This window comes from Scyliorhinus canicula, chromosome 3 (genome assembly GCF_902713615.1).
Source record: "Scyliorhinus canicula chromosome 3, sScyCan1.1, whole genome shotgun sequence".
Taxonomy (NCBI): domain Eukaryota; kingdom Metazoa; phylum Chordata; class Chondrichthyes; order Carcharhiniformes; family Scyliorhinidae; genus Scyliorhinus; species Scyliorhinus canicula.
This window is the reverse complement of record NC_052148.1, coordinates 15,101,940-15,126,816: the sequence shown is the minus strand read 5'-3', so window position 1 is coordinate 15,126,816 and position 24,877 is coordinate 15,101,940. Positions and strand designations below refer to the sequence as shown.

The following is a 24,877-nucleotide window of genomic DNA, read 5'->3' as shown; positions in this document are numbered from 1 at the left end:
TGCAAGGCATCAAGGTTTTGGACTCACCCTCTCCTTCAGGCATACCTCCATCGTCCTCTCCTCCCCTTTGTCAATTACCATTGTCATCATCGTCTCTTGGCCCTTCTTGTCTCTTTGTTGGGCAGTCTCTTGCCCAGTGGTCCTTGCTTCCGCACGTGAAACACCCATCCGTCTTACCGCGTCCTCGCCCTCGACCTCCCCTGCCTCTTCCTCTTGTCCGTCCTCTACCTCTTCCTCGTTGCTGACCTTCTGCAGCCTGTGTCACCATCTGCATCATAGTTAGCTGTGTTTGGTGACTCTGATCCTCCTTTTGTTCCGCTTCGCCTTTTCTTGTGTCAGTAGCTTTTCAGCGTGTATGGCGTGTTGTCCGATTAAGTTGAGTTTCCTGTGTCCCATGTAATACATGTATTTTTCACCTTCTTAGCGATGTCCTCACTTAATCCATTTATAAAACTGTTCCGCTGTTCCTCATACAGAGCCACTGCAGCTGTATTCATGTCAGCTGGTGGTGTAAGTCCACTATGAGCGTTATGGACTTCTGTGAGCCGGGTCAGGTACTGGGACACAGTTTCACCGTCACGCTGCTTACACATGGCAATTTTTGTCATGTCCATTCTTACCGGAAAGGCAGTTTGACAGGCGTCCACCAGACCTGTAACAAAGGCGTTATAAGGCACATTATCTGCATGATCTGGTTGAACTTGGCGAGCTCGTACATTATCATCTGGCCAATTGTATCGTATCTTGGAGATGTCTGCGCCCAATTTCCTCCCCAATAATCGCCGCATCTCATGAGACGTGGGGCAAAACTCGAGGCAGAAATTGCGTACCTCGCCTGCAAATTTCTGGCCTCCCGCTTCTCTGGGATCCGGGAGTTGTTCATAGGCACATTCAATGTCTTTCATTGTCCACGGTCTGTGGACAAGTATCGGTTGTCCTTCCGGGCCCGCCACCTCTATCATTGGAGCATTGAGGACACTGCCAAGAAATTTACTGTCTCCTTCCCTTTCTTCGTCGCCTTTGTTATAATTAAATGGTTCTGGTGCATCTGGAAGGGCAGATTTAGGTCTGCACGACGCCTTACTCCGGGTATGGTGAGCTACTGGGGAGTCAGATGTAGTCATGGTACTGATATCTGGGTAAAGAGGGTGACGGTCAGCCTCTTTATTTGCAGTTTCTTTGGGTTTCGCCTGTGATCGTCTATTTCTTATTTCTGCCTCTGTTTTCCACATACCATAAGCCGCCCAATTTATTGTTTCTCTTTTCCTTTTGCTTTTCTTTCCACTTTCTTTTGCCCTCTGTTCTAACTGAGTTTTTAATCATTCCAATTGTCTTAAACTAAAACTTCCTCCTTCAGGAAAACCATACTCCTTCACCCACATTTTAACTTGACTCACCGAGCCTTGTCCATAATTAGTAACCATGTATCGTATATTAGGGCTATTTAAACTTGCAGCATTTGTTTGTTTTTTCCCATTGCTATTACCCATGACCGGTCTCTTACTTGTGACCCAGACTCACAGCGACCTTATCCCTTGTGACTTTATTTTCCTCCGGAGGCTCCCACATGTAAGCGCGTCCGCTTAGGTGGCTTGGTTTTCCTAAACCAGCAAACCAATACCTATCGTTTAGGTATTTTTACAGGTCCAACCTGTTTGATAGATCCAAGTCTAAATCCACCCGTCACTGTGAGACTGTTCACCACTGTCTATAATTAATAATAGAGCAATTCCTTACCATAGATTTCAGTCCGGATCCCGGTGTTGAGGTGACACAGTATTTCCTGGTCCTCTCACGCTGATGGCCAATTGAAGCATTTGAGATGAGGTGAAAAGCCCTCGAGGCGCAGTGCTAACGCCTCCCCGGAATCTCCCAGTGTCTATCTCAAGCACGGGATCCCATCCTCGTTGCCAACAATTGTGGTGGGAAAAAGGAAAACTCAGAAACAATCAGTCATGAATAAGAGCAAGTTAGTTTATTTCTTAACTCTGCAGAGGACACGTTCCTCTAACCATAGGAGAGAGAGGAAAGCGCGTCGAGCGCCGCAACCGTCAGTCTTTATACATTCAAAAGATAAGCAGGTTAAACACAGGCATTCATGTAGACAATGGCTGGCTTTCTCTTCTTACTAGTATTTCTCCATTCCATATAAGGAGTTGTTTTTCTCCTGGCTTTACTATCTCGTCCTTCATACAGCTGGCATATCAGTCTGTCTCGCTCTCTAACCTTGCACACACACACACACAAACGCCTGCAGCTTTAGTTAATCACACTATTGAGCAGTTATTCAATATTAAGTATTAAAATTGTCCATTACAGTAGAAAAAATTTGAATGCAGATTACAGGGCCAACGGCAGGGTTCTGAGGAATGTGGAGGAACAGAGAGATTTTGGGGTTCATGTCAATAAATCCCTGAAGGTTACCACTCAAGTGGATAGAGCTGTGAAGAAGGCTTATAGTGTGTTAGTGTTTATTAACAGGGGGCTTGAGTTTTAGAGCTGCGGGATTATGCTGCAACTATACATGACCCTGGTGAGACCACATTTGGAGTATTGTGTGCAGTTCTGGTCACCTCATTATAGGAAGGGTGTGGAAGCATTGGAAAGGGTGGAAAGGAGATTTACCAGGATGCTGCCTGGTTTGCAGGATAGGTCTTATGAGGAAAAGTTGAGGGAACTAGGGCTTTTCTCTTTGGAGCGGAGGAGGATGAAAGGCGACTTAATAGAGGTTTATAAGATGATGAGGGGTAGATAGAGTGGACGTTCAGAGACTATTTCCTCGGGTGGATGTACCTGTTACAAGGGGGCATAACTATAAGATTCAGGGTGGGAGATATAGGAGGGATATCCGAGGTAGGTTCTTTACCAGAGAGTGGTTAGGGTGTGGAATGGACTGCCTGCTGTGATAGTGGAGTTGGACACTTGAGGAACTTTCAAGCGGTTATTGGATAGGCACATGGAGCACACCAGAATGACAGGGACAGTGCTCGGCACAACATCGAGGGCTGAAGGGCCTGTTCTGTGCTGTACTGTTCTATGTTCTAGTATACTCGGTTACCATTCGGGCTATCGTCAGTGTGCTCAATTTTCCAATGCGCCATGGAAAATTTGTTGCAGGGACTGCCTAGTTTAAGTTGCCATTTATTTAGATGATGTCCTGATTACCAGTTCCAAATTGGAAGAAATGCTAAAAAGATTTGCAAATGCTGGCATGCGTTTAAAAAAGGAAAAGTGTACGGTTCTGGCCAATGAGGTGACCTATTTGGGTACAGGGTCGACGCAAAAGGGTTGCACCTGGTGGAGGAGAATATAAAAGCCACCAGGGATGCTTTGCCCCAAAAAACACTATGGAGTTGAAGTCTTTCGGGATGATTAACTATTACAGCAGATTCCTTCCAAATCTGGCCACTCTGTTAGTGCCATTGCATGCTTTGTTGAAGAAACACCAGGAAAGGTTTTGGAAAGTACGCCTTCAATCAAGTGAAGCAGCATCTTAATCCACTAGTTTGTTCTTTCATTTTGTTCTTCGAAAGGAACTTGTCCTCACCTGCGACGAGTCTCCATATGGGAGTCTCCATATGGTACTTTCTCATCGATTGTCCAACAGACATGCCCACAAACCTACTCCGAGGCAGAGAAAGGTCCTCTCAAATTGAAAAGGAGGCTTTGGCCATCGTGTTGAGCGTTAAGAAATTCCACCAATACGTCTATGAATGGCATTTCATGGTGATGATGGATCACAAAGTATTGTTAGCATTATTCAAGGAGGATGAGGTAATACCCCCTATTGCCTCTGCCCAAATACAACGCTGACCGTTTCTACTGTCATCCTATGAATATTCCTTGGAGCATCCTTGGGTAAGGTTAGACGCCGACTTTGCGGGGCTTTTCATGGGGACCATGTTCCTTTTGTTGGTAGATGTCCTCTCAAAATGGATGGATGTGTACCAGATGAAGTCCACTACATCTTTCCTGACTGTCGATCAGTTGCACCAGTGTTTTTGTGACCATGGTGTACCCGAGGTCCTCGTTTCGGACATTGTTACCGTGTTTGCCAGAATGGAATTCCAGCGGTTTATGTCTTTCATTGTGATTAGGCACATAAAACCGGCACCATACCACCCACCAAGCGGGTTGGCAGAACATGCTGTGCAGACCTTGGAATTAGAAAACAGTCGACAGCTTCCTTGGATACCACGGTTTCATGGTTTGTGTTGTTGTATAAGATTACTCCGCATTCCACCTGGGAGTTGCCCTGACGGAGCTGCTGATTGGCCGTCATTTGCAGAACCAAAGCAGCTTGATCTTCCCAAATTTGGTGGACGGTAGCGTCCAGGCAACATCTCCAATAAAGGAACCATGACTCGTCGAGGGCAGAGAGTATTTGAAATAAATGACACAGTTTTCATAAGGAACTTTGGAAATGGACCGAGCTGGGTCTCGGGGTTTCTTGTAGGCAAGGCAGGCCCAGTATCATATGAGGTACAGATGCAGGATAAGATCCTGCAGAAGCATTTGGATCATTTAAGAAGAAGAGAACCTTCACTAGAGGCGGTAGCGTCTTCAACATCCAACCTAACCATGGTTAGTGCCGATCAGGGGCCAAACAGGCCGTCATGTGTATAGAACCTGAGGTTACTGGGCAAGCAGAAGTGGAGGCCAAGGACCTAACAGTACCCACAGAAGAATTTGGAGAGAATGGCCCAAGCAAAACAACTCTTGAGGGAGAACCCCAACCAGTGAAGGGAGGGCCTGCGATAAACTGAGCTATTTTGACCAACATCTCCAGTACCAGTGGGAAGTACCAGTGGAGCTGAGCGGGGGGGGAAGGATGTTGCGGTGAACATTAGGGGTCACGTCACTTCCCCGAGCAAGGACTCAGCAAACCTCAGAGGCAATGCAACACCCAGCCTATCAGAGCAAAGCACGCGCGATTTCAGCAGACAGAACAGATCCAGTCTGGGAGAAGAGTTGGAGTCGCTGGCTGGTATTACAATGTTCCTTTCTAGGGCAGCACAGTTACACAGTGGTTAGCATTGCTGCCCCACGGTGTTGAGGTCCCAGGTCGATCCCGGCTCTGGGTCACTGTCCATGTGGAGTTTGCAGAGTCTCCCCGTGTTTGCGTGGGTTTCGCCCCCACAACTCAAAGATGTGCAGGGTAGGTGGATTGGCCACGCTAAATTTCCCCTTAATTGGAAAAAATGAATTGGGTACTCTAAATTTTTTTTTTGACATGTTCTTTTATACTTTCTGTAAATAGTTTTTGCCTCTAAATAAACTGTCGCTGTTGTCTGCTGATGATCACCTGGAGATCCTGCTATAACAGAGGCAAACCTCCAGGTGGTGCTGTTCCCATGCATCTGCTGCCCTTGTCCTGGACAGTGAAGGTGGCTGGTTTGGACAGTGCTGTGGAGCCTTCAGCGCACCAAACTTACTAAATGTTTAGTGGCTCCTCCATTCCTTTGGCTCTCTGCCCAGTTTTATTTAATCATGCTCCTGCAAAGCAGCATGAGCTGATTTTCTGTGAATGTATGTATGTATGTTGCATCTCCAGTTCAATGTGCGAGATTGGAAAAACTCTCACAGTACATACAGACTGTAACCACTAGAGGGAGGCAAATCACTTTTAGTATTTAATAAAGCTGTTCAAAATCATAAGGGGCTTTAGTATAGTTGTTCTGAGACAGGGCGTTCTATAGCCAGAAGAATATCAGATAGTTGACAAAAGAACCAGAGGCAAGTAAATTGTTACGATGTGGAAAGCGCTGTCTGAAAGGGCAGTGGAATCAGATTCAACAGGAAATTTGATAAATGCTCAAAGGGGCAAAACATTTGGGCTTTGGGATTAAGTGGAAAGCTCTTTCAAATACTTGCATAGGCAGAAATGGGCAGAAGGGCCTCTTCTGTGCTGGATAATTCTGTGATGATCCTTAGATGAGCTGGCTGAGGCCCTGTGTGGAATTTCAGATCCATCAGATTATCTGAAAACTGGAACCTGTCACCTCTGCCAATGATGTGAGTTTGTGCCAGCTTGCTGAGGTGCATGGGCACTTTGCTGCTCTGTTTCACAATTAACAACACAGTCTGTCTGCTTTAAACAGATGCAGGTTCTGGTGGTCCATGCCGGCCAGCATGTTGGTTTTCCAGCACTGTCAACCTCCAAGCCATTTTCCAAAGGGCAGGATCGGGGATACCTGTCACAAGCTATGGGTGTCCAATTCAACTTCTGAAAGGCTTATTAAGACTGGAATTTTCTAGTCCGCCTCCAGATCTCTGGAGGCATCGAGGAACAGTGTCGCTTCCTGCAGGCAGCCTCTCGACAATGGCTAGTGTTCCAGGCAGGTCGAAAGGCCCACGCATCCAGCTGGCTTCAGCTCCAGCTGCAGGCTGCCCTATTGTGTGGATCCCTCTCCACAATGAACATAAGAACATAAGAACTAGGAGCAGGAGTAGGCCATCTGGCCCCTCGAGCCTGCTCCGCCATTCAATTAGATCATGGCTGATCTTTTGTGGACTCAGCTCCACTTTCCGGCCCGAACACCATAACCCTTAATCCCTTTATTCTTCAAAAAACTATCTATCTTTACCTTAAAAACATGTAATGAAGGAGCCTCAACTGCTTCACTGGGCAAGGAATTCCATAGATTCACAACCCTTTGGGTGAAGAAGTTCCTCCTAAACTCAGTCCTAAATCTACTTCCCCTTATTTTGAGGCTATGCCCCCTAGTTCTGCTGTCACCCGCCAGTGGAAACAACCTGCCCGCATCTATCCTATCTATTCCCTTCATAATTTTTAATGTTTCTATAAGACCCCCCCTCATCCTTCTAAATTCCAACGAGTACAGTCCCAGTCTACTCAACCTCTCCTCATAATCCAACCCCTTCAGCTCTGGGATTAACCTAGTGAATCTCCTCTGCACACCCTCCAGCGCCAGTACGTCCTTTCTCAAGTAAGGAGACCAAAACTGAACACAATACTCCAGGTGTGGCCGCACTAACACCTTATACAATTGCAACATAACCTCCCTAGTCTTAAATTCCATCCCTCTAGCAATGAAGGACAAAATTCCATTTGCCTTCTTAATCACCTGTTGCACTTGTAAACCAACCTTCTGTGACTCATGCACTAGCACACCCAAGTCTCTCTGAACAGCGGCATGCTTTAATATTTTATCGTTTAAATAATAATCCCGTTTGCTGTTATTCCTACCAAAATGGATAACCTCACATTTGTCAATATTGTATTCCATTATATTGGTCGCCTGACTGCTGAGGAGAACTTTTATATTAAAGTTGAAAAAGTTGGAGTGGGAGTGCCTCCATCTCGAGGAAATCTCGCTGACTTACCTGAAAAGACAGCCGTCTGATTCTTCAGTGAGGGAGGGCCTCCTTTTGGAACTGCAGCCTTGACAACGCAGCCATGTTGATGAGGCCATCAATTGGTCAATTTGGGGCAAATTACAGCGGGGGTGGACTACTTCCCCCCCCCCCCACCCCTCACACACACACACACACACACACACACACTTCTGGCCCCCATTTGATCCTTCAAGTGAAAACTCTATCCCAGGGCCTTAAGATCCAAACCCAAATATCCTAGGCGTAAGCTGACAGTGAGATTTCACAGTCTTCACCATTATTTCATTTGATTTATTATTGTCACATGTATTACGATCGAGTGAAGAGTATTGTTTCTTGTATGCTATACAGACAACGCATACCGTATATAAGGAAGGAAGGAGAAACTGCAGAATATAATGTTACAGTCAGAGCCATGGTGTCGTGAAAAGAGTATCTTCAAATCCTTGAACAATCTGTTTCCTATTTGAATCAAGACCCCTGTGTATCTTTGTTGTTAGTTAGACACTGAGTAATATCTCTGTAAATCCACTCCAAGTGCTAAGAATGTCGACAGCGGATTAAAATTTCCTCTGTACTTTTATAGAGTGAAACGGACTTGAAAATATTTTTAATTTTCATTTTTTTAATAACACAACTGTTCATCGCCTCCAGATTGTATTGTCCTATACACAATCTACCAGACCCCTCATGGTGTTAATGGGATATAACACAACACAGATTAGGCATTATCCCAATATGTAAACTACCCGATTACTTCATTATGTTGATGAAGATTGCAATACTATTTATTTAATCAGCATTTTTGGCTGAGTGCAAATAATTTTGAATTTATACATTTGCAGTTTAACACATTTTAATTATAATCTGCTTTAGCATGAATACATTGTACAGATGTCAAAAAGGACTGACAAAAGGCAGCATCAGATCATCACCCTGAATGATCAGAACCACCAGAACCTGGAAGAAATCAGGACTGCAAAGGAGAAATTAGTGGCCGGATTTGAGGGACATAAACAAGGTTTGTTCAAATGTAAATCATTCACCTTGATATGACAGCCTGATTGAACAGGCTCACCATTCATTCATCACTCCATGGGTAGAATTTTATGTTGGGCGGGCACGTGCTCAATCCGGAAGAGCGTGATTACACATTCTGATGTCGGACGCGCATTCCAACATCATCGCACACTCGCGCAATACCTCGGTCAGCAGGCACAGGCGTGAATCGGCAGCGAGCCCGCAACAATAATGGAGGTAGTTAAGAGGATGAAGTCTTCAAATAACGAGAATTTAATGTTGTTCGTGCAGTGACTTTAAGCTCGTCGCACACGCAGGTGGACCCACCGAATTTGGGGCGCGATTCTCCCGAGTCACGAAGACTCGGGAAGCTGGCGTCAAAAAACGGGCGGGTTTGACGCCAGCCTCCACCGCCCCCCCCCCCCCCCCCCGACCGGGAACCGATTCTGCTCCCCGGTCGGGGCTAGCATCGCGCGGCCGTGACATCCGGCATAGCGGGCTTAACGAATTTTGTTAAGCCCGCTAGCCAGAGTTAGCGACGGCTGACGCGTCAGATGACGTCAGCCGCGCATGCGCGGATTGGACGACTCCAACCCGCGTATACGCGGATGATGTCATCACGCATATGCGTGAAACCCGCGCATGCGCGGGCCGGTATGCCCCTGAGCCGCCCCGCGAATGGATACAGCGGGGCGGCGGAAGGAGATAGAGTGCGCGGGGTAAGTACCCGCTGCCCGCGATCGGTGCCCACTGATCGCGGGTCTATGGCACCCTTGGCACGGCCGTGGTGATGCCATGCCAATCGGTGCCATGGTTCCCCAGATCGGGACTTTACGGCCGTTTTTACGAACGGTCAGACCAGGTGTGATTTACGTTCATAAAAACGGTCGTAAAGGCCTTGGAAATCGGCCCATCGGCCAAGGTGAATCGCTGCTCGCCGTAAAAAAAATGGCGGGCAGCGATTCGTGTCGGGAGGCGGGCGTGGGGGGGGGGGGGGAGAATAGCGGGAGGGCGTCGGACCAGCGTGGCCGTAAAAATTTACGCCGCCTGCTATTCTCCGCCCCGTCGTGAGTGCGGAGAATTCCGCCCCTTGATCTTTTTCCATGCAGGGGTGGGATAAAAGGGGCTGACTGAGGTTTTCCGCCTTTCCAGGAGTGAGGTGAGCTGGTGTTTTGGAGTATTGATAGAGTGTCTTCTGTGTTGGGTTCATCCCAGTGCGCAGCTCCCAGGACATTTCTATCTTCTGGTACCAGAGGTTTGGGTCCCTCTGTCACACTTTTCACACGACTGAGTCCCATTTGCCAACCTAGGTAATGAATGTCTACTCGGCAGGGAGCACATCCTCCTCTGAGGAGGAGAGGGAACAAAGAGTGACATGGCCTGGTGGTCGCAGGTACTCCCCCCGGGCACAAATGCAGGTACAGTATGACCAGGGCCAGCAGGGAGGGCAAGCAGACCGCTCCTACAGAAGACTCCACTACCCTGCTGCCAGCGTGTACAGGTCGCGATCAATCTACCGCGACATGACAGAGGTCCAGTGCTGCAGGAGGTTCTGACTTTCTAGGGAAGCCATGACGAGCATCTGCCAGGTGATTGAGCCGGAGGCAGCCTCCAATTGGTGGACACTGTGGATCACTGTGGCACTAAACATTTATGCGTCCGGATTGTTCGAGGGCGCTATGGTCGTTCCATGTGGAGTCTGTCGGCTGCACACCGCTGTGTGAAGCTGGTCATTGACACCCTGCCCAGCCATGTGAGGACATTCATTCAGTTCAGGGAGGACCAGGTCAGCTTGGCTGAGAGGGCAAGAGGATTCACCGCCATTACAGGGCTGTCCTGCAGCTGGGATGCTATTGATTGCACCCACGTTGCCATCGGGGTGGCAGTTGGGCAGCCAGGGTGCTTTTGTGAACAGGAAGGGTTTTCACTTGATGAACATTCAGATCGTGTGTGACCATAAAACCCAGGTTCTGCAGGTGTTTGTGCCAGGTACCCGGGCAGCTCGCACAACCATTCATTCTTCATCACTCACAGGTGCCCGGGCACTTTGCTGCTCCACCTCACCTCAATGGGTGGTTTGATTGGCAACCAGGGTTACCCACTGAAAAGGTGATGCCCGTTAGGTGCCTGAGGACAGACACAGGCTTGAAGGGCCTACTCAGGCTCTTTTTGATTTTTGAAAACATTTTATTTAGGCATTTATAATTTTAACATTCTAAACAACAGAGCAATCCAACACAAGCAAAAAAAACACTATAACATACCCAACGTCCACCCGTCCTAACTCCTAGCTACCCGTATATTAGATTCCCTACCCTTAGTTTTCACTTCAGTGCCCCCCCCCCCCCCCCCCCCCCCCCCCGCCCGCCTACTGACGGTCAATTCTCCATGAAGAAGCCGATGAATGGCTGCCACCTCCGAGCGAACCCTTGTAATGAACCCCTTAAGGCAAATTAAAACCCCTTAAGGTAAAACTTAATCAGCTCTAGCCTAAGAAACCCTGCCATGTCACTGACCCAAAACGCTGACTTTGGAGGCTCTGAGTCCCTCTATCCCAGCAAAATCCGTCTCCGGGCCACCATGGAGGCAAAGGCCAAAACGTCAGCCCGGGCGCCCGAATCTTCCGACACTCCAAATATTGCCACTTCTGGACTCAGAGTCACCCTCCCTTCCAGAACCTCTGACATGACATCTGAAAATCCCTGCCAGAATCCCCTCAGCTTTGGACACGCCCAAAACATATGTACGTGGTTCGCAGGACTTCCCCCACACTGCCCACACCTGTCCCCTCAAAATCCCTGCACATCCGGGCCACAGTCATATGTGGACCACCTTAAACTGGATCAGGCTAAGCCTGGCACATGACGAGGATGCATTAACTCTCCTCAGGGCCTTGTCCCATAACCCAGCTTCCAGTTCCCCTCCCAACTCTTCCTCCCACTTCCTCTTCACTTCTCCGATTCGAATCCCTTCCCACTCCATCATTTCTTTATATATTTCCGAGACCTTCCCCTCCCTAACCCCTGTTTTTGACATCACCTTATCCTGTAGTCCCCTTAGAGAGAGGCTAGAGAAGCTTGGAACCTGCTTTTGGTCAAAATCCCGTACCTGCATGTACCGAAATCTGTTCCCACCCACAACTCAAACTCCTCCTCTAGCTCCTCCAGGCTCAGGAAACCTTCTTCAACGAAGAAATCCCCAAATTTCACAATCCCTGCCCGCTGCCACCCCTTAAAGCCTTCGTCCAGCCCCCTCCCCCGGGAACAAACCTGTGATTACAGGCTCTTATTTTCTATGTCTGCTGTGCTCGTCACAACCTTGCTGTCTCCAGGGGGATCCTCTTGAGCAGGAGGATGCTGATGCTGCAGTATCTGCCTCAGGCATGGACACTGTTGAAAACTCTGATGCCGATGCTTGGCAGCCACAGGGTGAGGATGCTGATGGTGCAATCAGGAGACTTCAGAAGGCAGGGACACACACCAGCAATGCCCTGATTCAGCGGTCCTTCAGATAGGCTGGCATGCCCTGCCTTACTACATCACCAATGGACCCTACCTTAATCTCCAACAGATAACGCTCAGCCATTCCATGAGCCCATTCCCTTCCAAATAAAGTCTGTCACTCTGGACATCTCTGTACAGGCAGTGGTGAGGCTGACACCAATGTAGCACACAGGATATTTCTGGCTTGAGTGCAGCAAGTTATTTATGGTGAGAAAATTAACATGAAACAAATCAAAGCGAATCCATCTAGGTCATTAAAATAGTTCTTTAAATGAAAAGAAAGCAAAATAATAATCTTTATTGTCACAAGTAGGCTTACATTAACACGGATGACTTCCGGTTGTGGCTATGCGCAGCTAAGCCGCACGTTCGGCAGCTCCCGCTTTAAAAGGACTTGTGGGCTCTTTTAAGGGCCCCAAACGGCGCTGATCCGACGATTCCCGGTGGATAAAGGGGTCTGGAGCAAAACCACCCGGGATTTATGGTTCGGACTCGAGGTGAGGCGAGGAAAAAAACGGCAGCAGCTCCCCTGGAAAAGCGGGGGAAGGTGGACAAAATGGCGGCCGGTGGAGCCCCTGAGGAGTGGAGGCAGTGGGCGGAGGAGCAGCAGGTGGCCCTTCTGCGCTATTTCACAGAGCTGAAAGGGGAGTTGTTGGAATCCCTGAAGGTGACGACGAGTAAGCTGCTGGAGACCCAGACAACCCAGGGTGCAGCGATACTTGAGTTGCAGCAGCAGGCCTCTGAGCGCGAGGAGGAGGTTTAGGCCCTCGTGGGGAAGGTGGAGATACATGAGGCACTTCATAAAAAGTGGCAAGATCGGTTCGAGAAGATGGAGCTTCGGTCACGGAGGAAGAACCTGCGTATCCTGGGCCTCGAGGAGGGGCTGGAGGGGTCGGACCTGCCGGCCTATGTGGCCGTGATGTTGAACTCGCTGGTGGGGGCAGGATCCTTCCATCTGCCCCTGGAGCTGAAGGGGGCTCACATAGTACTGGCCAGGCAGCCTAAGACGAATGAACCCCCGCGGGCGGTGCTGGTGCGGTTCCATCGGTTCAGTGACCGGGAGTGTGTTCTCCGATGGGCCAAGAAGGTGAGGAGTAGTAAGTGGGAGAATTCGGTAGTGCGTATCTACCAGGACTGGAGTGCGGAGGTGGCCAAGCGGAGAGCCGGGTTTAACCGGACGAAGGCGGTGCTCCATGGAAAGCAGGTGAAGTTCGGCATGTTGCCGCCTGCGCGCCTGTGGGTCACCTACAAGGACCGGCATCACTACTTTGAGTCCCCGGAGGAAGCGTGGGCCTTTGTGCAGGCTGAAAAGCTGGACTCGAACTAGAGATTGGGGGCTGTGGGAGTTTTTCTATTCTATTCATGTATCATTGTTTATGCTGTAGCGGGTTATTCTGTTTGTTTTTGTTTTTTCTCTCGCTTTCGGACGATGTGGGTTATGGTTCTGTGTTCTAAGGGGGGTACTGGGGTTTGTGGTTGATCTGTGTCTTTGTTTGTACGGAGTTGGTGGTTGGGTTGGGACTGCGGTTTGGGAGCTGCATTGGTGGGGTGGGGCAGTGTGAAAGCACGGGCTTTTCTCTGGTTTCCCACGCTGCGGGATGAGGGGGTGGAGCTGGTGGCGAGGGGCGTGGTTATTAGACCGAGTTTCCCACGCTGAAGCGGTGCCCAGGAGCTGATGCAGGGGAGGAGGGGGGACCTCATATCAGGAGGGGTCGGAGTTAGAGCGGGAGCTGCCGGGGTCAGCAGAAGTCAGCTGGCTCACGGGAGTACAGTGGAGGGAGAGTCGCGGCTAGGAGGGGTCCTAGCCTGGGGGGAGGGGGAGGGGGGGGGATACTGGGTTGCTGCTGGATTGGGCAGGGAGGAGTTCGGGGGGGGTCGGGGTGAGGTTCTATCGCCGTGGGAAACGGGTCGAATGGGTGATGGCCAGGGGCGAGCAGTCGATGGGTTATGGCTAGTTGACGGGGGAGGGGGGGCGGGGTGCCCCCTGATCCGACTGATTACGTGGAACGTGAGGGGGTTGAATGGGCTGGTTAAGCGGGCCCGGGTGTTTTCGCATCTGAAGGGGCTGAAGGCGGACGTGGCCATGTTCCAGGAGACCCACCTGAAGGTGGCGGACCAGGTCCGTCTGAGGAAGGGGTGGGTGGGGCAGGTTTTCCACTCAGGGCTCGACTCGAAGAACCGGGGGGGTGGCGATCCTGGTGGGGAATAGGGTGGCGTTTGAGGCATCTGAGGTTGTGGCTGATAGTGGCGGCAGATATGTGATGGTGAGCGGTAAGCTGCAGGGGGAGAGGGTGGTGTTGGTTAATGTGTATGCCCCAAATTGGGATGATGCTGGTTTCATGAGGCGTATGTTGGGCCGCATTCCTGGCCTGGAGGTGGGGGGGCTTGATCATGGGGGGGTACTTCAATACGGTGCTGGATCCCCTACTGGGTCGTTCTAGTTCAAGGACAGGCAGGAGGCCAGCGGCGGCCAAGGTATTGAGGGGGTTTATGGACCAGTTTGGAGGAGTGGATCCCTGGAGGTTCGGGAGGCCGAGAGCTCGGGAGTACTCTTTTTTCTCCCATGTGCACAGGGTTTATTCCCGCATTGATTTCTTTGTTTTGAGCAGGGGACTGGTCCCGAGGGTGGAGGACTATCGCGATTTCAGACCATGCTCCGCATTGGGTGGATCTGGAGATGGGGGAGGCGCGGGATCAGCGCCCGCTTTGGCATCTGGATGTGGGGTTGTTGGCTGATGAGGTGGTGTGCAGGAGGGTTCGGGGATGTATCGAGAGGTACCTCGAGGTCAATGATACTGGGGAGGTCCAGCTGGGGATGGTGTGGGAGGCTCTGAAGGCAGTGATTAGGGGGGAGCTGATCTCCATCCGAGCCCATAGGGAGAGGGGGGAGAGGAGGGAGAGGGAGAGACTGGTGGAGGAGCTGTTGAGTGTGGATAGGAGGTACGCGGAGGCCCCGGAGGAGGGATTGCTGGGGGAACAGCGTAGCTTGCAGGCCAAGTTTGATTTATTGACCACCAGAAAGGCGGAGACACAGTGGAGGAAGGCGCAGGGAGCGGTCTATGAGTATGGAGAGAAGGCGAGCAGGATGCTGGCGCACCAGCTGTGTAAGCGGGACGCGGCTAGAGAGATTGGTGGAGTGAAGGATAGAGATGGGAATATGGTGCGGCAGGGGGCAGAGGTCAATGAGGTCTTTCGGGATTGCTATAGGGAACTGTACTGGTCGGAGCTGCCGGCGGTGGGAGGGGGAATGGAGAATTTTTTGGACAGGCTCCGATTTCCAAGGGTGCAGGAGGAGCAGGTGGAGGGACTGGGGGCGCCAATCGAGTTGGAGGAGCTGGTCAGTGGGATTGGCAACATGCAGTCGGGAAAGGTGCCGGGACCGGATGGGTTCCCGGTTGAATTTTATAAGAAATATGCGGACCTGCTGGGCCCCCTGTTGGTCAGGACCTTTAACGAGGCATGGGAGGGGGGTGTTCTGCCCACGACGATGTCTCGGGCACTAATCTCCCTGATCCTGAAGCGTGATAAGGACCCCTTGCAGTGCGGTTCATACAGGCCGATTTCACTGCTGAATGTAGACGCCAAGTTGCTGGCGAAGATCTTGGCCACTAGAATAGAGGACTCTGTGCCGGGGGTGATACATGAAGATCAGATGGGTTTTGTGAAGGGGAGGCAGCTGAACACTAACCGCTGCGAAGGCTGCTAAATGTGATAATGGTGCCGGCAGCAGATGGAGAGGCGGAGATTGTGGTGGCATTGGATGCAGAGAAGGCCTTTGACAGGGTTGAGTGGGGGTACTCGTGGGAGGTGTTGGAGAGGTTCGGGTTTGGGGTGGGGTTTATTAAATGGGTGAGGTTGCTGTACGAGGCCCCGATGGCGAGTGTAGTGACAAATGGAGGAGGTCCGAGTACTTCAGGCTCCACCGTGGGACGAGGCAGGGGTGCCCCCTGCCCCCCTTGCTTTTTGCGCTGGCAATAGAGCCTCTTGCCATGGCTCTCAGGGAGTCGAGGAGGTGGAGGGGTTTGGTGCGAGGTGAGGAGGAGCACCGAGTGTCGCTGTATGCGGACGACTTGCTGTTGTATGTAGCAGACCCGGTGGGGGGAATGCCGGAGGTGATGGAGATTCTTGATGAGTTTGGGAGTTTCTCGGGATATAAATTGAACCTGGGCAAGAGTGAGCTGTTTGTCGTACACCCGGGAGATCAGGAGGAGGGGATTGGTAGGCTCCCGCTAAAGAGGGCAGTGAGGAGTTTTAGGTACCTGGGGGTTCAAGTGGCTAGGAGCTGGGGGACTCTGCACAAGCTCAATTTTACTAGGTTGGTGGAGCAGATGGAGGAGGAATTTAAAAGGTGGGACATGCTGCCGTTGTCGTTGGTGGGTAGAGTACAGTCCGTTAAAATGACGGTGCTCCCGAGGTTTTTGTTCTTGTTTCAGTGCCTCCCCATTTTCATTCCGAGGGCCTTTTTTAGGAGGGTGAACAGCAGCATTCTGGGATTTGTTTGGGCGCACGGGACTCCAAGGGTAAGGAGGGTCTTTTTGGAGCGGGGCAGGAATGGAGGGGGGATGGCGCTGCCCAACCTCTCTGGGTACTATTGGGCGGCTAATGTCTCGATGGTACGCAAGTGGGTAATGGAGGGGGAGGGGGCAGCATGGAAAGGGATGGAGATGGCGTCCTGCGGAGGCACGAGCCTTAAGGCACTGGTAACGGCTCCGTTGCCGCTCCCTCCAACGAGGTACACCACGAGCCCGGTGGTGGCGGCCACCCTCAAAATTTGGGGGCTGTGGAGGCGACACGGGGGGGAAGTGGGGGGCTCGGTGGAGGCCCCGCTGCGGGGGAACCACCGGTTTGTCCCAGGGAACATGGATAGCGGGTTCCTGGGGTGGCACAGGGCGGGCATTAGGAAGTTGGGAGACCTGTTTATTGACGGGAGGTTCGCGAGCCTTGGTGAACTGGAGGAGAAGTTTGAGCTCCCCCCGGGGAATATGTTCAGGTACCTTCAGGTCAAGGCGTTTGCTCGGCGACAGGTGGAGGGGTTCCCTTTGCTGCCCCCGCGGGGGGTAAGGGATAGGGTGCTTTCGGGGGTGTGGGTCGGGGATGCAAAGGTGTCTGACATCTACCAGGTAATGCAGGAGGTGGGGGAGGCGTCGGTAGAGGAGCTGAAGGCTAAGTGGGAGGTGGAACTGGGGGAGCAGATTGAGGAGGGGACATGGGCGGATGCCCTGGAGAGGGTGAACTCCTCTTATGTGCGAGGCTTAGTCTCATCCAGTTCAAGGTGCTGCACCGGGCCCACATGTCCGGATCTAGGATGAGTAGGTTCTTTGGGGGCGAAGACAGGTGCGTCAGGTGTTCGGGGAGTCCAGCGAACCATGCCCATATGTTCTGGGCATGCTCAGCACTGGAGGAGTTCTGGAAGGGGGTGGCGGGGACGGTGTCGAGGGTGGTGGGATCCAGGGTCAAGCCAGGCTGGGGACTCGCGATATTTGGGGTTGGGGTGGAGCCGGGAGTGCAGGAGGCGAAAGAGGCCGATGTCTTGGCCTTTGCGTCCCTAGTAGCCCAGCAGAGGATCTTGCTGCAGTGGAAAGATGCGAGACCTCCGAATGTGGAGACCTGGATTAATGACATGGCGAGATTCATTAAGTTGGAGAGGGTCAAGTTCGCCCTGAGGGGGTCGGTACAAGGGTTCTTTAGGAGGTGGCAGCCTTTCCTCGACTTTCTGGCTCAACGATAAGGGTACTAGGTCAGCAGCAGCAGCAACCCGGGGGGAGGGGGGGAAGGGGGGGGGGTTTAGGGGGATAGTGTTTAAGTGAATTTGCTTATTGTTAATTTATTCTGTTGTTTATTGGGGTTGGGGGGGTTTGTTATATGCATTGTTGTGGGTGCCGGGAGGTGTTTATTATTATTATTGTTATTGTTATTATTGTTTCGTTGATATATATTTTTCAAAAAATTCCATTAAAAATTATTTTTTAAAAAAAGGCTGCATTAACACATTAACACTGCAATGAAGTTACTGTGAAAATCCCTGAGTCGCCACATTCTGACACCTGTTCGGGTACAAGGAGGGAGAATTCAGAATGTCCAATTTATCTAACAACACGTCTTTCGGGACTTGTGGGAGGAAACCGGAGCACCCGGAGGAAATCCACGCAGAAACGGAGAGAACATGCAGACTCCGCACAGACAGTGACCCAAGCCGGTAATCGAATCTGGGACCCTGGAGCTGTGAAGCAACAGTGCTAACTACTGTGCTACCGTGCCGCCCCAGTGCGGACCACTGTTAGTGACTGTTAGTGTGTCTTGAGCTTTTTTGCGGGTGCTATGTCCAGATGACTTTGGTGGTTGTCTTATGGCCGGCGGGGCCTGAGCAGTCATCGCCTGGGACATTCACTCTGCAACTCAGTCGCCGCGGACTCAGAGGATGGAGCAATGGCTGGCAGTGAGTCTGAGGAGCGGGAGTGCCCTATTCCGGGATCCGTCAGAAGAGTCCACAGAGATGACAGCCACCTTGTCCACCATTCTGAGGTGAGTTTTCACCACCTCGCTCACCAATGAAAGATGGCCAACCATCAGTGACATTAGTTGATGCTTCTTTCCCTCACACTGCCTGAGGTCTTGCCGATCCGAGCACAACCCAATAAGGCATCACCATGCCCCTGGAGCTGCCTCTCCATTTGATTCACCACTCTCTCAATAGTTAAGGCCGTTAGCTCAGAGTCACTGCAGCATTCATGTTACGCAAGGACTCCTCCATGACAGATACCATGGCATGCAATCCCTCGGAAATATCCCACAGATCTCCCCTTGCATACTGCTGGGCATCCAGCATTTGGCACCTTATTGACAACTCCATGGGGCTCATAGTCCTCCTCGGACTCAGTGTGGTCCTTGTCTCCAGCAGTCCTGCAGCTGCTGGCATATTGGGCGCTCCCTGCCTGCACCTGCGAGCGTGATGTGCCCTCACTGTTATGCCCGAACAATTCATCCAACATGGTCATGGCCACCAGTGTGCCAGTGTCTGCTCGGGTGCACGGCGCTGAGAGATGGTGTGCCACACGCTTTTCCTTGATGTCTCGGGTGCCAAGGGAGGGTCATCGGCCTCTTGGCTAGCTCAGTTTGACGGCTCATCTGAACGGTGAATACAAAGGGTGAGACACATGACTCATAGCACATGGATTCAATTCTCAGCACATACCCCCCATCGCGATTGGTCTCAGTTATACTGAGTTGGCTCCGTGGTTGGTGCATAACTGAGATTGTTCTGATGGACAAAATGCTCATTCATCACTTCAATCTCATTCTGTCACGCTTTAGCCCTCTGGGCTCTTACCTTCCTCAGAGACACCAGCATCTCTGAAACCTGATGATCTGCTTCCTTGCTCTCCCTCAACCTCCAGATCTCCAAGATCCTGGCTGGTGAGGCTCGTCAGATTTTGCATACTACCACCAGTGGCGAATCGCTCACAATTGTTACTTTTTTTCTCCTGCAAGTAAATGCAGAGCTCTATTGAATGCCGAAAGCGTGACCTCCAAAACCATACTGTTCCCCCCGCCCCCCCCTCACCCCCCTGCCCCAACAACTCAAACTATCCCTGAGATGGTTGAGAATATTACCACCTCTTTGGACACCTGACCTTGTGATGGACCACAGGCTGCTGATCCATCTCTCCAGCCTTGAGACGCACCAGCATTGTGCGTCTTGAGACTTCCTGAAACCCACACATTTGTCCATAACCATGGGTGGGCACACTCCTCAGTGCCCCGATCAGCACAGTGCCCACTCAGTACTCACCTGTGCCGAGCACAAAAGGTAATTGAAACTCTTCTGGAACTGAATCCAGGTTTGCCTGATGAGGTCATGGCCACAGACCTTGGCTGTCATCTCGGCCCAGGCCTTCTTGGCATCAGGATGTCCCTCTTTTCTATTATTGCCTTTACCATGATCCTGAGGCAGCCACTGGGGAAACAGAGCCCCCCTCCTGTCTGCTTTGGCCACCTCGATTCATTTGTGGTCTGTGGATGCTGCTTTCAAAGTTTACCACGGGCCACCATTGGACAGAGCGCCTGCCTCACGCCTGACCCCGCTCACCCAGTGCAATACGATTCACGCTGGCTGCCATTTAATATTGCGAGTCTTATTGGTGTAGAGAGATCAGTTCAGTCCATAAGAGGGTCATTTAGGAATCTGGTAACAGCGGGGAAGAAGCTATTTTGAATCTGTTAGTGCGTGTTCTCAGACTTTTGTATCTTCTGCCCAATGGAAGAGGTTGGAAAAGTGAATAAGCCGTGTGGGAGGGTTCTTTGATTATGCTGCCCGCTTTCCCCAGGCAGCGGGAGCTGTAGACAGAGTCAATGGATGGCAGGCAGGTTGATGTGATGGACTGGGCTGTGTCCGCGACTCTATATTTTCTTACGGTCTTGGGCCGAGCAGTTGCCATACCAGGCTTTGATGCAGCCGGATAGGATGCTTTCTATGGTGCATGTGTAAGAATTGGTAAGAGTCACAGTGGGCATGCCAAATTTCCAATTGCTGGTGATGTTTACACCTAGGGATTTGAAGCTGTCAACCATCTTCACATCTGCACCATTGATGCAGACAGGGGTGTGTAGGATACATTGCTTCCTGAAGTCAATGACCAGCTCCCTAGTTTTGCTGAAATTGAGTGAGAGATTGTTGTCTTTACAACACTCCACTAGGTTCTCTATCTCCCTCCTGTATTCTGACTCATCGTTGTGAGATTCGACCCACTATAGTCGTGTCATCAGCAAAGTTGCAGGTAGAGTTGGAGCCGAAATATGCCACACAGTCGTGTGTGTATAGGGTGTATAGTAGGGGACTAAGTATGCAGCCTTGCAGGGCCCCGGTATTGAGGACTATTGTGGAGGAAGTGTTGTTTATCCTTACTGATTATGGTCTATGAGTCAGAAAGTCGAAGATCCAGTTGCAGAGGGAGGAGCCAAGTCCTAGGTTTTGGAGTTTTGAAATTAGCTTGGCTGTAGGTGGAGCTGTAGTCAATGAATGAGTCTGACGTAGGAGTCCTTGTTGTCGAGATGCTCCAGGGATGAGTGTAGGACCAGGGAGATGGTGTCTGCTATGGACTGGTTGTAGCAGTATGTTAATTGCAGAGGATCAAGGTGTTTTGGGAGTAGGGAGTTGATGTGTCTGATGACCAACCTCTCGAGGCACTTCATAATGATAGATGTCACGGCCACCGGACTGTGGTCATTTAGGCACTTTGCCTGGTTTTTTTTAGCACCGGTATGAAGGTGGCCTTCTTGAAGCAGGTGGGAACCTTGGAACGGAATAGGGAGAGGTTGAAGATCACCGCGAATACACCTGCGACCTGGTCCACGCAGGATCTGAGTGCACGACCAGGGATCCCATCAGGACCCATTGCTTTCCGAAGGTTCACTTTCGAGAAGGACGGACTGAATTTGGAGGCTGTGATAGTAGGTATGGGTGTGTCCAAGGTTGTTGAGGCTGTTGACAACGGTTTGTTGGTTTTCTGCTTAAAGCAAGCCTAGAGTGCATTGAGTTCATTGGGAGGGGTGCTCTGTTGCCAGAGATTCTACTTGGCTTTGCTTTGTAGCCCATTATGTTGTTACAGTCTTGCCACAACTGACGAGAGTCTGTGTCGTTACTCTGTGACTCTAGCTTAGTCTGGTATTGTCTCTTGACATCCCTGATGGTTTTAGGAAGGTTGTACCTAGATTTCTCGTATAGGTAAGGGTCGTCTGTCTTGAACGCCTCAGACCTGGCCTTCAGTAGGGAGTGAATCTCCCGATTAAACCATGGTTTCTGGTTGAGGAACGCACATACTACCTTTTTTGCCATGCAATCTTCTACAAATTTATTGATGAAGTTTGTGATGGTGGTGGCATACTCGTTTAGGTTGGTCGCAGAGTTCTTGAATATGGACCAGTCCACTGTCTCCAAGCAGTCACGTAAGAGTTCTTCTGTTTCCTTGGACCAGCACTGCACAACCTTCTTAAACGGATTATCCTGCTGAGGTTTCTGCTTGTATGTCAGGTGAAGGAGCACCTTATCATAGAATTTGCAGTGCAGATGGAGGCCATTTGGCCCATCAAGTCTGCACCGGCTCTTGGAACGAGCACAACCATTTGGACACTAAGGGCAATTTATCAGGCCAACTCACCTAACCTGCACATCTTTAGACATGTGGGAGGAAACCGGAGCACCCGGAGGAAACCCACGCAGACACGGGGAGAAGGTGCAGACTCCGCACAGACAGTGACCCAAGCCGGGAGCTATGAAGAAACTGTTCTAACCACTGTGCTACCCAGCTGCCCCCTTGTTGTCCAATTTTCCGAAGTGCGGTCAGGGGATGGATCGGTCGGGACCCTTAATGGTTGTGTAGCAGTGTTCAAGGATGTTGGGGCCCCTGGTGGGATAGGAAATGTGTTCGTGGAATTTTGGCAGTACACTCTTGAGGTTGGCCTGGTTAAATTCCCTGGCCACGATGAACAAGGCCTCTGGGTATTCTGCTTCATTGTTATTTATAACTGTCTCAATTCATCCAGCGCCTTCTTCACTTCCGCCTGCAGTGGGATGTAGACTGTCGTGATGAAGGCAGAAGTGAACTCCTGTGGGAGGCAGTAAGGTCGGCACTCCACAGTCAGATATTCCAGGTCTGGGGAGCAATAGGTCGCCAGGGTCGCCACATCCAAGCACCAGGAGGAGTTGGTGAGGAGGCACATCCCTCCATCCTGTATGGCACAGTCCGGTGAGGCAGGGGTAAGCCATGTCTCTGTGAAACAGAGCACACAGCAGGCTCTCACTTAACTCTGAGAGGTAAGTCTAGCGTTAAGCTCGTCCAGCTTGCTTTTGATCACTTGGACGTTTGTCAGGAGTCTGGTGGGGAGAGGAGACTTGAAACCGCGTTTAGTCTCACTTGCAGACCGCCGCGTTTCCCTTGCTTCCTCAGTCGGCAGCTGCTTTTGGATGGTCCTGGGATCCAATGGGAGACATCTGGCCTTGTGCAAGGTAAGTGGTTGTGTCTGGCGGGGTCCCAGTCGCCGGTTGCGATTTTCGGGGTCGCCGAGCGGGCACGTTCGTGATCCAATCGGGCTCCGCCGTTCTGCAGGGACAGATCTACCTTTTGGCTTGTCCTTGCTTGGGGTCTTTGCTGTTTTTGGGGGTGTTTATTCTGGGTTTGGGTGGCTGGCAGGGTCTTTCTGGGTCAGGTTGGGCAGGTCACGTGTTTGCTTTTAGCATTGGTCGGGTCAGGATCGGGCCTTGATATAGGCCTGGTCAAGGTTCCATGTCGATTCTCCTCTTCATATTCTGGTACGCCAGGGTACTGGGCGGGCATCTCCGGGTCAGGACGGGTCCCATGATCGGGGGCCGGGTCGGTCGTTGCGGGAGTTGAGTCAGGCACATTGGGGGCCAGTGTTGCTACCGAGACCGGGTCAGGCACTCGGGAGCCAGGTCGATTCGCACGCGAGGTCGGTGTCGGGCCTCTTCGCCAGGCCGCTTCAGCTTCCAGGTCGAGGTCATGGTCGGGTCGCTGGAGGAGTCCTGCTCGGTTGGGTCGTGTCGGGTCATGTGGGCCGGTCCACGGACGTCGGAGGATCTTCAGACCTGTAAGTAAATATAAAAGAGCATGGTTAGAGATAGTGGGCGAAATTTTCCGACCCCCAGCAGGGTCGGAGAATCGTCTGGGGGCGCCTAAAATCCCGCCCCCACCGTGGCAGAGATTCTCCGCCCCTGGGAAGTGGCGGGGGCAGGAATCTCGCCACTCCGATCGGAGAGGCCCCTGCGGTGATTCTCCGGCCCGGATGGGCCGAAGTCCCGCCGCTGGGAGGCCTCTCCCGCCGCCGAGGTTTAAACCACCTTTGGAACAGCGGGCTCAGTGGTGCGAGCAGGCCCCCGGTGTCCTGGGGGGGGCGAGGGGCGATCGAACCCGGGAGGGTGCCCCCATGGTGGCCTGGCCCACGATCGGGGCCCCCCGCTCAGACTCCGGGTCAGTGCCCTGGTTGCACTATTTTCTTCCGCGTCCGCCACGGCCTCCGCCATGGCGGAAGCGGAAGAGAACCCCACACCGCGCATGCGCCGGCTATGTCAGCGGCCAGCTGCCGCTGACGTCACTGCCGGCGCATGCGCGGACCGGCGAAAGCCTTTCGGCCAAACCCGCTGCCGGGGGGCCGGTTTTTTGCGCCGGTCTTCTGGTGGCAACCGCTCCAGCGTGGGGCTGGCCCCCAAAGGTGGGGAGAATTCCCCGCCTTTGGGGAGGCGCGACCCCTGGGTGGTTGGCGCCACTCCCCTACTCCGGGACCCTCCGTCACGCCGGGTAGGGGAGAATGCCGCCCAGTGTTAGTGCTAGAATTAAAGTTTTAAAAGGTTAGTACGGTTATAATAGATATAGGAAGAGAATTTGGGGTGGAGAGCCTGCAGAGCGTCGCCACGCTCCGGCGCCATCTTGCATCAAACCTTCCTATAGTGTGCTGTAGCTGTATCGTTTTATACAGCTCCATCATAACCTCCCTGCTCTTATATTCTGTGCCTCGGTTGATAAAGGAAAGTGATGCGACCATCAATTCACATGAGACGTTTAGTAGAAGTGAACAGTGGTTTTTTTTTAATAAACAATTTTATTGAGGTAGTTTTTGGCTTTATAAACAGTTACAGACATCATCAGAAAGGAAGCAAAAAAGGCAAAAATGTGCAAACATCCACGTACTTTCAATATGTGGTTTTAATAAACTAGATCTGTGCCTGCCTGCGACTGCTCTGTACTGAGTGTCGCCTACAGGCTGCAGGTTTATATACCACCCCCGAGGGGGCGGAGCCCACAGGGGCATCAACATAATACAGTACAATACAGTGGTGAATTGTAGCAGCAATACGTTCACTACAGAAAGTATCCTATCTGACTTCGTAACCACCTTATTTACCTGTCCTGCTGTCTTCAATCTTTGGGAATGCACCCCAAAATCCCGCTAGCCCTCTGTACTTCCGAGGCTCCTCCCGTTCAGTA

General features: G+C 51.5%; 1 protein-coding gene across 6 annotated transcripts in view; it reads left to right on the top strand.

Annotated features, from left to right (window-relative positions):
- The window catches only part of ccdc166 (coiled-coil domain containing 166), an 88,761-nt gene that overhangs the window by 50,617 nt on the left and 13,267 nt on the right, over positions 1–24,877 (top strand). For all 6 annotated transcript variants that reach the window (XM_038793171.1, XM_038793172.1, XM_038793170.1 and 3 more), the window contains one exon: positions 8,236–8,380. In XM_038793171.1, the coding sequence (XP_038649099.1) occupies positions 8,236–8,380 (145 nt within the window). The remainder of the gene's footprint in view (positions 1–8,235; positions 8,381–24,877) is intronic.